The following is a 14,408-nucleotide window of genomic DNA, read 5'->3' as shown; positions in this document are numbered from 1 at the left end:
TCAGTATTTCCACCCACTCATTAGGCAGTAGATGTATTGAAACTCCTCTTGAGGAAAAGATGGCAAAGTAAAATGATGAAAACAATTATGCCACAAAGAAGTAATAAGTTGGTAACTCATCTTCAAGCTGTGGTCTGTGGTACAAACTAACATAGTGGAAGTTTCATCTGAGTATGAGGAAGAACTTTATTGTGTGGGTGACTCAGAGAGATTGTAGAGTCCCGCTGGGGATATTCAAGAACCACCTGGAAGCAATCCTGTGCCATGTGCTCTGGGATGACCCTATTAAAGGAATAGGGAGATTGGACCAGAGGATCCAGTGTGGACCCTTCCAGCTGTACCCATCCTGTGATTCTGTATATTGCATGACAACATCTAAAGTGAAATTATGAAAAATTTGGAAAGGCACAGGAATGATTGCTGAACTCAGCAGTATGAGTAGCCAGAAAAAACATCACTGAACAGTTAATGCAGACTGGTCAGCAAGTAGAAAAGATTATTCCTCTTTATTTTGTTTACAATTTTTTCTATGTTGTAATATGTCAAGAAATCTACCAGAGCAAGAGACAGTATGTTTCAAAGTGTCATCTGCACATTAGAGATAAGAAATCAAGGACACACATTATGTGATATCCTATACAAAATACAGCTCATGCTTTGGAACTACACAAACTGTAAGCTTTCTAGTCGGAAGCTTGCAAAAGACTTAGTTGACTTAGAATCTTTGATTTCTACATATCTAGCTTTATTTTTTCTAGGGGGTTTATTACTAATGCCTGATCTGGATAAGTTTAAGAAAAGATGGTAGCTCTGGGCAATATCAGCTGCCAAAAATAATAGTTGTGAAAGCCTGGAAAGGGGTCATAATGCCAGAACTGAGTCATTAGCAGTGGGAATAAGTGAACTAGCTGCAACAAAAAAATTCCCCACGTGTCAAATTAAGTATGGTGCTTTTACCTCAAAATATTTGAATAAAACCTAAGCTATACTTCATATAATTGCTACCTGTTAGAAAATGTGACCACTAGGGCTGCCTCTATAAAAGCAAACACAAATAAAACCTATTTAATTTTTTTGCTAAACAACAAGCTTGGTTCTCCAGCAGACACTTCCCTGCAGCTTTTTGTCTTCTTCCATAGCTCTCAAAGGCAGTCTTAATTGCAATGGTTATATTCACCTGTCACTTAAGTGTCCATGAAAGTATTATTTAACCATGAGCTCAGATTTAATCAAGAATCTCCAAGCTCCATTTTGCTAGAAAACCACACACTGTGGCAAACACACTTATTTAGAAGGATGATTATGGCAGTAGGGAGGAAAACCACAGTCAAATGCTGTATTTTTCAGCAGCATCTCTGTTTAACAACAGAGGTTAGAAGCAGAAATGAAAAGCTGTATGAAACAGCCCAAACTCTAAGCAGAGAAATTGAAGGCTGCTCCTTTTTCTTTTTTCTGCTGTGAACTGTAGACACTGGAGATCTGAAAATGGCAAGGCAGTGTTTGGAAGAAGAAGGGAGATGGTGTACTGGCAAAGTACATGGCACAAACAAACAACTGTTCAGAAATAGTTGCCTTGGAGCAAAAATCTTTTTAGTTAGAAGAGAGCAGATTCCTGTTTTCTCTGAATCTCATTTCACTCTATTTTAAGACAAAAATTTTCACGTATATTACACTAGCAAATACGAAAAACATCTCTAATTTGAGCAGAGCTGAAACCTCCAACATACACATCTCTCCTCCCTGTCAAAAAAAAAAAAAAAAAAAAAAAAGGCCAAACAATGAGAAAACTGAAAATCCTCTTAAAATCCTGCATACTTCAAGTAATTTCCTTCACACTTGTTAACCTATCAGCAAGACAGTATAATGTTAATAACCAACATGAGGTCCTCCCACTAAAGCACTACAATGTGATTGTGTTTTTTCTTATTCATCATATATTGTGTCACACATTATCAGTACCAGAATAATTTAAGTCCTACTTGGAAACTAGGGGGTCAAGAAATGCTACACACTCTGTTAATGCTGTGTTATTAATTTCATCCTTGTGTTTTACAGGTACTCCTTATTCCCACTAGTGATTATGTGTAATATTAAGACTTGATAGAGAGAAGAGTGTCAATCCCTAAGTGCTTTTTAAAGGATTTCAAGATGACAATGTGCTTCTATATTTTCCTGTGAGCTGATGTTATCCTCCCAGCTTTAGGCTTCTTGGCTAATTTGGCCTTGAAAAGTGCTGGGTGCACACCACTTATCTGTCTACAGATACATTTCTACAGCTGAGCAGAGAGCCAACATCAGCGGACTTCCACAACCTGCCATGTTACCATAAATGATCATACCTATTATTCAATATACATTTTGTCAGAATGCTAACAGGTCTCAGACATGGACATAATTTCCAGCTAGGAGTGAAATAATTAAAATATCTCAATTTCTTAACTAATCCCATCTTTCCATAAACATCTTTTTGTCTGCAGGAAAAAGCTACAGCCATCAGCCTACTTCTTTGGAGTTGTTGAATGAAGGCTGTATAAAAGTATTATGCCTTCAGTATTAAATACTGATGCATATGATTTTAAAACTCAGTATAAAAAAATGAACTTTAAAACTAAATACATGCAGATCTCTTAGCCTGCAAAATACATCTTGTCCAGTTGAGTAAGAAAGATAGATATTAACAGCTGGGTGCCTAATGTTTCTTTCAGTGATGCTTCCTTTTGATTGATATATTTGCTAGAAAATAAGCTTTTACAGGAGATATTTTCATTTCTTGACTCTCAGTCCCTCAGATCGTGGGCGTTTCCTCTTGGAAATTAAGCTATTCTTGGTCCAGAAACAACTACTGCAGAAAAAAATGCACACAGAAGACAGGAAGTGTGTGTGTGTTTTATCTCTTCCAAGCAGGGCCACCTCAGTGAATGAGGCAGAACACAACACAAACTAGAACTCTGAGTCAGACACCAGCCCAGACTGCAATTTTGACTTCAGCTTCCTGAGCATGAATAAACCGAATGCTCTGTAATAAAGCTATTCTTTTATTAAGATATTTTACTGGTTTAGGGCCAACTGTCTTAAAAATATAATTCTCTCATTAGGTGAACAGAAGTTGCAGTAGCAGGAAATAAAAAGTTTTATGCACATTTTTATAAGAAAAAAAGTCTTGGCAGTAACTACCAGGAACATTACTTTTAAATTTGATTTTGAAGTATTATTTATATAAAACTAGCAAAAGAACTCTGCAGAAAAATAATATAATATGTAGAAAATATGCTGAAAAGAAAAATAATATTAAATAGAATAGAACTTTATAATATGCCTGGTTCACACAACATACCCAGTTCAATCTGACCAGTGGAACACCTACATTTTGGGCAAATGTAGGATACTTCAACATCCACATTCCAGTGTATCTTGTGTGATTGACCGTGTGAAATCATGCTACAAACCACTTGACTGTTAGATAATATTTTTTAACCTTCCTCAGAGCTAAGATTGTATCGTATCTGTGTAGAAAACAGACTTTCCTGGCACAGCTACAGACCACCAATACCCCATTTCATGAAGGAAAAAACCAAACAAACAAACCACCAAAAAAAGAGAGATGGCTCACAGTGGGGTAAAAATATAGCGTTGTATAAGTAGTTTCAGGATTAGCAGTAGTACTAGGATTAAAATTATTTAGTTGTACGAAGTATTTGCTGTCCCACCCACCTCAGCTTCCTTTGTATTCTCATTTCAGTTTTCTGCACTTTGACAGCAGTTTGAACTGAAATATCTATGTATTTCAGGCAGTAGAATTTATTCCACTATGGTACACTCTCTATTTTCAACACTCCGAAATAGTCAGACACCCCAACTGGAGATGTTTTTCAAAATTATGTCATATAATTTCTTCACAGAATTGTTTGACTTCTCTTTGATTTTTTTAAAAAATAAATTTGGTTCTAAAGCTAGGACATTTAAATTACAAATACTCTAAAATTTATATGCAATATCTCCTTAATTTAATTTTTTCCTTTATCTATAGTGAAGTCTTTGGCTGACTAATGAAAATAACTACTATTTGGCTATCTGAGTAATAAGATACACCATGGCTCTTTCAACTCCATTAAACATACATACTAATAGTCCTATTAGTGTATTTATTTAATTTTATTTAAATTTACATCTGTCCTGCAGTTTATAAAATAAATATCAAATAGAGTTGTAATGAAGAGATGTGAAAGAAAACTCTTGTCTTCTGAGAAAAGTTGTTCTTTAAAAATACATAACTTCCTTTTAGCTGACTTTGGAAAAAAGCCTCTATACATCTTCAACTAATAGAAGCTATAAAAAAACCTTTTGTAATATTGGAACCAGTTGAGAAACCACAAGTATTCAAATGCAGGAAATCATGATTTTATAACATTTTAATGTGATCTACTCTTGGGAAACAAAGTTAACCAAGCCCTATTTCTGTACAGGAAATATTCCACTGTACAGTTGTAATACATTGTGGTGAGGGGTACAGCTGCAATTTTTTCACCTGTAATGCCCCACTGGTATTGTGGCTTACTGAATTGCATCAAGATTGCCTTCCTGTCCGGAAAGCCCTCTAAGTACAAACACGACTCTAAGCCCAGGTTTTATTTTCCCCTGGTATCAGAATATGGTAATTTAAGAGCCCTGAGAAATGCTTTTTAACCTTTTAGAAGAAATATGTAGCATTCTTTTATCAGGAACTATGTTCTTTGCCTTTTTAAAACAACATATGACCAACTTATCAATTTATCAGGCTAGCAGGTTCAGAGCAAATGCAGGTGTGTGGAGTAATGTAATCTGTCACAGATACTGACTTTTTTCACTATGGAAAAATTACTCTAAACACACTAACAGCTTTTTTTTAAGAAAGCACAGAATAGTGCTGAGCTGTAACTGAGATTTCTGCAGAACTTTAAACAGGAAAATTATGTACTGCTAAGTGTCAAACTTTTCTACTAATTGTCATTCACCGTGAGAGTGAGTTGATGTGATGATCACTTGCCTTTTGAACAGCAAAAGTACCAATATTTCTTAAATTAATTAGATCTTAATGTATTGTTTCAGGTATTGAGAAACAAAAGTATACAGATTGGAGATCTCACGTTAGGGACTCACCTACTTCTTTCAACACCCTTTATTGTCTCTTTCTCATACAGGAACTATCTTCCACATTTCATTTAAGGTTTTTAATTTTCTAGGCTTCAATATTTATTAATAACACACGCATTATGACGTTGAAATGTAGTCACCTCTGACCACTGAGGTTAGCAGTCTATTAACACAAAATGTACCTTATAATTTTCAGTATATGAGCTACTTTGACCACACATTCTCACCACAGTAAAGTCTGACTCCTATGAGAAGCACCACAAAGTCAGTGTACAGCCGGAAGGACTTGGGTTCGCAAAGTTTCATAAATCACAATCACAAAATCGGAAGAGTACAGAACACAGGGAGAGTATAAATCTGTCATTAAGATAATCTGATGGTTCCGTCAGTGCTTTGGCACCCAGCAGAATTTTCACTGGCTCAGTAGCCCCTAAGGGTAAATTTCACTGTGATGCACAGGCAAATTATACACAACTTCCATTAACATTCCCAACAAGTTACGCTTAACTCCCTGCAGACTGCACAGGGAAACTCTAGGACAAACGATACAGTCTCATCTTGATGCAGGGAACACTAAGATCACACAGCAAAATAATTAAGATTATACACACACAAACCAGTAACAAAATAGTAAAGTCTGAGATAATCCTACTCTCAAGCAAGGAAGTTCACAAATAATATTTAAAGCTGGAATTCCCTAAGAGAACAGGCTCTGTTTCAACATCTGCTTAAGACTCAAACTTCTTTAGTCCCTATTTCCTTACTTGCAAGAAAATGAAGACAATACTTATAATTAATAGCCAGAGTCTTAACTTTGGAAAACATGTGCAAAACTCAGATCAGAAAATCTGCTCGCCCGCAGATCATCTGAAGTGTAAGTGGCTCAAGCTACAAGCAAACCTACAGGCCTCTTACACAGACCAGCTGTTTACAAGATGACCTGCACCCATTTTTGTGCTCCTGCACAAACAGAAACACTGCATCTACTGCTGAGAAAGAGGTTCCTACATTAGAATAAATGGCATTTGTTACGCTTCTAGTTTATGATCAGGTATGTTCAGTAATAATTGCTTCTTTTCAAGTTTGTTGCGGCTCTTCACAAAGTAGAGAAATAATAAAAACACTGTATAGAATCTTTATATAGTAGTAGTATGACTAATACAGTAATTTTGAATAACATCCAAAGGTAGAATTAACAAGAAACGTAAGCTTTAAAAGCAGACAAAACACCAAATTTGCCTTCTGAGCAATTCACAACAGCCAGACAAATTATTTCTTCATCCATCTAAAAGTCCCATTATTTGAAGACAGTACTGAACTGCGTGGCAGTAGATTCAATAACTTGCAAACCAACAGGTTTATCAAGAAGCATGGTTGAACTTTACAGCTAATTATCTCGTAACACTGTGAACTTAAATCACTAACCTGTCACGCACAAATCATCTGGATTTCCAAACTAGTTGTTGCTTTGGGAATATAAGAAATAAATCAAAAATTTGTGGTTTCCCAGAAAGCACTTTTCCCAGACTCTCAAATGCCCAGCTGAATATTTTAGCCCCAACAGGGAATGAAAAGTAAAAGGGAAGCAGAGTCAGCCAAAAATGAGGTATTCTCTGTTAAAAGGAAAAATGAATGTCTTTGACATCGATCATAATTCTTTTCCTGTTGACTGTCATGTCAAATCCTTCCTGGAATAATGACTTACAGTAGGTCTAATGTCAGTCATTCTTAAGCTCATGCTTCCTTAAGCCACTGTTTAAACAGCCACAAGGTGTTAGAATATGACTATTTATTGGATGACAGTGTTGAAAAAATCAGATTCCAGACTAGCAAGTTTGCAAATGCTTTATTTAAATAGCACATGCATGTAAGGCAATGTTAACAGACAATTTTTTGAATCCCTGCCCTTTGAAGTTGGAAATATTTTATGTTCTCCTAAAAAAGATTTCACCACCTTTGGAAATGCTCTGTGCGAATTTTACCACAGTGGTTTTATTTACGTAGTCTTTCCTTATTAAATCCCAGTTAAGCCCTTGCAACCTCAGAACTATACTCACTGCCCTAAAATTTTCTTCAGTAGACCTTGAGCTTTGGTTAATTTAATCACCACTTTTCTAAACTATGCTCTGTATCTTAGGACCCTATATAAAGAAGAAAGGCCAAAAAAGGAGACCTCAGCACACATTCATCGTTTCATCAGCTGTTATAATGCTGACTACACGTGCGTGCAATAGGAATCTTGGCAGGTACACAAGGGAAACATCCTCAAATACAAAAACCTGTCAGGTTATAGATCAGCAGATATTTAATTTTAACTTCATATGGAGAAATAAGCAAATGCTGTAGTTTATCTTTCTTTTGTTTAACAGCTTGCATCTCCCACTGGATGACAATCCAGGAGAAAGAATTTTAAGTCTGTGTTAGTGATGCATCTTAACTAAATCAGATAACTCAGAATCTGGAACGCAACACATTGTATGATTACTTTGATTGGATAAATCTGTTTTTCTCCTGCTTTTAAATCCATGCCACTTGGGTAAATGCTTTTGTGACAATACATAGCTTTTGTTTGAGATATGGGGCAGTGCCAGCAACACCTCTCATTGGAAAGATAACTCTACAATGGAATGACAATAAATGAGAATCTCTGTAAAAGGTTCACTAGATAAAAACAGGCCTCCAGCTGTACAGGAGATAATTTGTGTGTCCTTTTCACCTGCCTGTACAGAAAAGCAGAGTATTTCCCTGATGGCATATGAACTGTTTTCCTACCTTGGTGAGCCCCACCCAATCTTTACTCTCTCCCCTGCCAACCTAAACCTGTCAACCTTGTTCTTGGTAAAGATAAATGATATAAAAATATAAGCCAGATTACATCAGAAAAGTATAACAACATCACAGGCAAAGATAAACATAAATCTGAGATTCTCAAGACTGCAGGAAGACACAGGAAGACTTTGGGGAAACTAGACACAGTGCAAGTAAAGTTCTAAGCCCCACAGCACAAATATTCAACAGAACTTTCTTTGAGGTTAAATATCTAAATGTAGCTAGCTTCATATTGTATCTGCACAATTTGAAAGTCACTACTGAATCAGTAACATTTTTTTTCTCTGCTTTTTTTTCCCTGCTTTCCCTCTTTTGAATTTTAAAAATATCACAGAAGTGAAGATGACTTGTCCTTTCTCAGATAGGGACCTGACAGATCCAAGGAACTGTAAAAACACAGTTGAATTTAGCACCACACAACAGTTCTGAAATACAGGCATTTGTTACGATGTTATATATTCTTCAATTATTCTTTGTGTTCTGGGGCAGTGGAATTATCTGCATAATAATAAACTATTGTCTGAAATCAGAAATTGCTCTTACTGCTTTCATCCTAACGCCATTCTTTCAAGGCAACCAGAACAATCAGGATGGAGGAAATTGCCATAAATTCTCTTTCAGCTGTCCTAGTAGCCAGATCACACCAACGTCCTCATCATTTAGGAGATGAAGAGAGACACTATGAAGCCCTTACTCTGGAACTGAGACTGTCCAGCCCATTCTTGGTGCACCTAGAGGTGCTCATGTATCTTCTACAATTCTGATATCTCTGCAGGACACATTTCAACATACATTCTAAACCAAAATCTGCTTGAAGGCTATTAACATGCTTAAAATTTCTTGGTAAAAGACATTTCATGGTCAGATTTCATAGGAATGAGAATCATCACTGCCCACAGATGCCAACTTCAACTGCCACAACACAAGACCATCACAGAGTAATTAGAAGACCTTTGGCCCATAATGATGAGCTGGTTGCCTTATAGAATATAGTTTAATGTTAAATTGGGAAACTGTGGCATGCCTTAAGTCTTCACATATGAATACTCACTAAGACAAATTTATAAACCTGCATGGTTTTTATTACAGGAATTATCTGCACATGAAAGTGACCTAGATGTAGTAGTAACTAAATTTCTGGAGAAGATCAGTAGGTTTTTTCTCTCTGGGTTTGTGAAAATGAACAAAAGACATACATGTCTTTCTTTAAGCACAGAATAAAATAGGCTTTTGAAGTTGCTCCTCTTTAACCACAAGATAACACCACAAGACTTCCTCTTACTATCAGTCTACTTGAATGATTTAAGTTTCATCTGGAAATATAATGGAAAAATTCTCAAAGAGTATCCCTTTTTTTTGACTTAACAATATATCAATCTTCAATATTTTAAAAATAATGGAATTGCTACTTCATCTTGCTTTTTACCTTTTGAAAAAAATTTGTGAAAATTTTCCAAGTTTGGACTTCCCTCTAGTCCTGAGGTGGGCATATGATTCTCACATCAATACCATTTTTCACCTTTGAAAGGTGTTTCCTCAAATACTAGTTATCTGAAAGAATGGTAAATCACATAGAGCCAAAGGACATTTACAACATGTGAAAATGGGACAATAAGGGCTTTAGGATTATATAGAGTTTCCCATGTCTGTTAAACAGGTAAGAAAACAAATTTAGATAGTTTCTACCTCCTCAAAGAAATATAATCCTACTGCAATTTCTTGCAGTTGGATCTAGGATTCTCACTTCCTTCAAACTATTAGATCCAAGCTCTATTTCAAACTGCTGAAGAAATGCCACATGGTATGCCATGGCAGAGACATCAGTTCTTCCTGTTCTCCCCACAAATAAAAACAACAATGTTCGGACTGTAAAAACAAAGTATTACAAACTTGACCTGTGAAACTGCTTCCTTTTGCAACAACACAAGGTAAAGCACAAGAAAACAGCTCTTGGGGCAATTTAGAAATAGCAGCAAGGCAAGGATCAACAGAAACAATATAGTTCATACAACTCTTATAATCTGAAGCTGTTCTCTATCCTTTGGCTGTACCAGATAACACGCACCTTCAATATTCAGAAAAATTCTCTTTATGGTGAAGCTTTTGCAAGTTCCAGGAATTTGAATAATAGCAATAAAAACAGAGAGTTCTAAAACCTACCCATGATTAAAACATTATGCTAAAAGTTTAACAAAGTCAGAAAGCTAGATGAAATGTCATAGCAGCTTACTCAGAAAGAAAGAACATGCAACTGGAAAACTTCAAGAAAAAAATATGCAAAATTCACGACACACTACAGAAGGGCACCTTTGACTGTATCTTTGTGAAGTAGAGGATTAAGGGAGATTGGTAACACAGCTGGGGACTTTATGGGTCCTCTTTGCATTTGAACATATCCACAATCCTGGGAAAGTTTTTAAAGTATATTTTAATATAGCAAAGTATATTTTAATATAGCTTGGTATCATTATTGGTTTTAAATTTAGATCCTTTTTTTTTTTTTTTCAAAAAAGCTTGAGTCTTTGGCTTACAGATGTTCCTCTAATGCTTAATTTCAAGAACTGAATCTTTTTTCTCTTTGTATTTAATGAATTTTCTGTACGCACTAAATCCACAGTATATTAATTAACATGTATCCACACAGAGAAAAAGTGGAGCTGATGAAAGGCCTCATGATTAACTTAAATTAGAATCTGAAGTTTGATATAAGTATTTAGTAAATCAATTTACCTAAAGAAATTAAAAATTGATTCTGTATTACTTATTCAACCTACATACCTCTGTTAGACTAATAAACAAAGCACACTGCCCATGTTTAAATTGGCTGTTCATCAGGTGTATGGCCATTTCTGGAAAATGTGATAAATCGCCACCTTGAGCCAGGCAACAACTACTACCAGAATTAATGGCCTACAACCAAAGCGTGGATCTTCTCGTAGGCATTTCTGCACATCATGTGCCCAAAGCAGAATTTTTGACTAAATGTCCTCTAATTTGGCTGATATCTTTATATTTTCTCTAGTGGTTGCAATCTGAAGAATTACATGAACACCAGTAGAGGCTGACAGAACCTGACCTCTGGTAGCGGAGCGCTTCTCACTCCTCTTCTCTTCTCTTCTCTTCTCTTCTCTTCTCTTCTCTTCTCTTCTCTTCTCTTCTCTTCTCTCTCTTCTCTTCTCTTCTCTTCTCTTCTCTTCTCTTCTCTTCTCTTCTCTTCTCTTCTCTTCTCTTCTCTTCTCTTCTCTTCTCTTCTCTTCTCTTCTCTTCTCTTCTCTTCTCTTCTCTTCTCTTCTCTTTGTCGTATGGAAGCACAAAGCAGAACCTGTGTGCTACTAAAAGTCCAGCTGTGTATGCCCACTTGAAGAAGAACTGATATTCCCCTTGGACAGGGTCATATTGTTCCACAAGCACATACATAATGGTTTATGATGTCTGTTATCTATAATGGGAGTGTAATGTAATTAAACCAAAATCTTGGTGTGCTGTGCTCCAAAAATACCAGCCTGAAAGGAGGCAAAATGCTGGCTTTCATAGCAACCTAATAGGTCTTCAAGACAGCCTACAATAACACAATTTTGATCTTTGATTCAAACCTCATGCCAAGTGGAGCTGATTTTTTTCCATTTAATTTTAATTTTCATGTAACTGAAAGAAGTTGACATTTGGCAGTCTAGAGGGCAAAGAAATTGGCAGGACACTTACATGATCTCACCAACAGTATGTGCATGGTAATAACATTATACCATTTATCTGAGGAAGATTATCCTACTTATTCATAACTCAAAGCATATTGGTGAATAATTCAATTTTAAAAGCAATTTTTAACATCACAGCAATAATGAAATATAATTCAACAGTTTTGAACAAATAGGAAGAACTGGGAAATATTTATTTCCCTTGACTCACAACACTATTCTGATTAACAACCAGATCGAAATTTAAAAAAAAAAATGACAGGTCCAATTTGTAATACAAAAGGCAAACAGAGATTACCAGAATTAAAATTGAGCTAAAATCAAAATATGTATGCAAGGAATAAGTGAATTTAAAAAGAATTATACTAGACAGGAGAAAATGTAATGACTCAGTTGCACCCATTAGAAAGCAAAAATTCCAGCACATTAAGGATCAGTGTAATTTTGAGGTATGGCCTATTTTTGGGGCATGGAGACTGCAGCACCCAGCCTTCCTTCAAAAAGAAGTTCCATGATCTTACACAGTCAAACTGCACCGTCCACTTCAACCCTCCCAAGGTAAAATGAGAGAAAACAGACCCTTCCCTCTACCCTGTGGACCTTACTAGGAGCAGTGCGGCCATCTGCCATCAGAGAAACAGGAGAGAACAGCCAGATTGGAGCTTTTACTTCAATGATTCCACTAGATCTTGGAAATTTCAAACCAGGTCTTTCCTCACATGTTTCAGTTTCAAACCAGATGAAGTCTTTATGCAAAGACTGATGGATGAAACCATAAAAAGAAAGAATAAAAACTGTATGCTCACAAACTAAACCTGGTAAACTTGGCTATAGCTTATTTTGCAACATAAAAACTGCAGAGGTAAGTGGGTAAAAGGTTTATACAAGTAGTTTTGAAACTAAAGATATGCTCAAGCTGTGCAATGTACCTCATATTGGTTTTATAGAGCTCCTGACATTTGTTTTGTGCTCGTTTTTAATAAATCTGAGTTTGAAAACTTTCACTTTACAGCAGTAACATTTTCATTTGTTACTGAAAGTAGAAAACTCATTACCCACCTGAAGAACATCTCCAAGGTCAGCAGTGCTAATATCTGGGTCTTCCGTGGTATTAAAAGGAACAGGGTTAATTTTTACAAGAGTGAGCACTCTGGGTTCTGGATATCTCCACAGCATCATTCCTGGACTATCCTCGGTTTCATTGTAAAACACAACTTCGTAGGCACTGGGCAGCTTTTGTGCTTCTGTCAAATGAAAGAAAGCTATAATCTGTTATATAATTTCTAGAAAGAAACATGCTGGTTTATGAAACCAAAGTGATTAAAAAGAAATCCCTTGGGATCAAAAGGAGAGAAAATAAAAAAGCAATTTCCCTGACTTTTAAAACATTACAGATTAATGGAAAGAAATAAAAAAAGACTCTTAAAGTATTTTTTTTTAATTCTAGCAGATGTCTTTTCAACTGCTTTTCCAAAAAATATAAAGTTATTCATTGTAAGAGGCAAGTAATGTCTAATAGGTTACTACTATTTTTACTTTATAATCTAGAAAAAAGGGAAGAAAACATAGAGCCAAAATTATATCCTTCTTACCTGCATCTTGTATATACTGGAAGAGGCCCGTTCTGAGATCATCTGAGGTATGCTCAGGTTTTGAGGCCTGATTCCTTTCCTCAGAAAAACAAGTTGGGTGTATACGTTCAGGTATCAATGTCTCTACACTGCCCTTTTCAGTCAGGTACTGCCACAGAAACTCCTGGAGAAGAATTAAACAGTTCAAATGCTCTTGACCCCAGAAAACCTTTAAAAATAAAAAAATAAGAGAGAGAGAGAGAGAAAGAAAAGATGAAAAAATTACACACAAATATTCAGCCATTTTTGAAGGCAAAACCACCTCCCCAAAACAACAGGAACTTTATATGGCTTTGAGTCTGCTCTACTTACACCTTAATTGCTTGCAAGCATTCTTAATTTTAAAATAAAGGACAGAAGCAACAAAATATCCTTACAAAACCATGTGTCAAATGTGTTCTTTTCATTATCTGAAGGAAAACATTAATTCCTACCATTTAACAATTCATAGTGATGCTGCCTGGAAGACCACAGATCTTAAATGTTATATTCAAGAACTGTACATAATGCTAGGACTGGTCACAGGCTTCTCAGTTTAAGACATGACAAAAACCCCTTAGAGATACAAAGTTTAAACTCTTCAAAGAGCTTGTTACTCCAAAACTGGAATTCCAGAATACATTTAAAACTTAGTGACACAGCAAAGAATGTGACGCAGAAGACCATCTTAAGCACAAAAAGATCATTTTAAGCACAAAATTTAAGTATATTAATTAGATGTTCTGTAAGTCGTTCAAGTGAGGTTTAAAAGTTCAAAGTTTTCTGAAATTTGAAACAGAAATACAGAAAAATATCTAATAAAATTGGGCATGCAAAGTCCGGAAGTTTTGCACACTGTGTAGCAAAATAAAAGGCAAGAAGGCATTCCTTTCTCCCAGCTTTGACAAGCATTGCTGCTTTTTTCAAATCAAGCTCCTGTTTGAGAGAATTGTATTAATGGGAACAAGTACTTTAGACTTCATGTGCAGAAGCAGGCCTTGAAGCAACATAGAAGACAAAGAAACAACTAGCAATACAGAAATTAGACTTGGAACCAGTGTGGGATGAAATCAAAATGCCCAGACTGTAACTTAAAAGTCATGGTAAGGTTGTGAGTGAAGTAAACAAGTCAGGTATGCACATA

At 35.8% G+C, this 14,408-nt stretch overlaps 1 protein-coding gene across 4 annotated transcripts in view; it reads right to left on the bottom strand.

Moving 5' to 3' along the window:
* Positions 1–14,408, bottom strand: part of VPS13B (vacuolar protein sorting 13 homolog B) — a 429,986-nt gene that overhangs the window by 66,842 nt on the left and 348,736 nt on the right. For all 4 annotated transcript variants that reach the window (XM_053960664.1, XM_053960682.1, XM_053960693.1 and 1 more), the window contains 2 exons: positions 13,247–13,454; positions 12,714–12,898 (listed from right to left, as the gene is read on the bottom strand). In XM_053960664.1, coding sequence (XP_053816639.1) covers positions 12,714–12,898; positions 13,247–13,454 — 393 coding nt within the window. The remainder of the gene's footprint in view (positions 1–12,713; positions 12,899–13,246; positions 13,455–14,408) is intronic.

The sequence above is a fragment of the Vidua chalybeata genome, chromosome 1 (genome assembly GCF_026979565.1).
Source record: "Vidua chalybeata isolate OUT-0048 chromosome 1, bVidCha1 merged haplotype, whole genome shotgun sequence".
NCBI lineage: Eukaryota > Metazoa > Chordata > Aves > Passeriformes > Viduidae > Vidua > Vidua chalybeata.
Note: the sequence above shows the minus strand (reverse complement) of the source record. Positions and strands in the feature narration are given on the sequence as shown.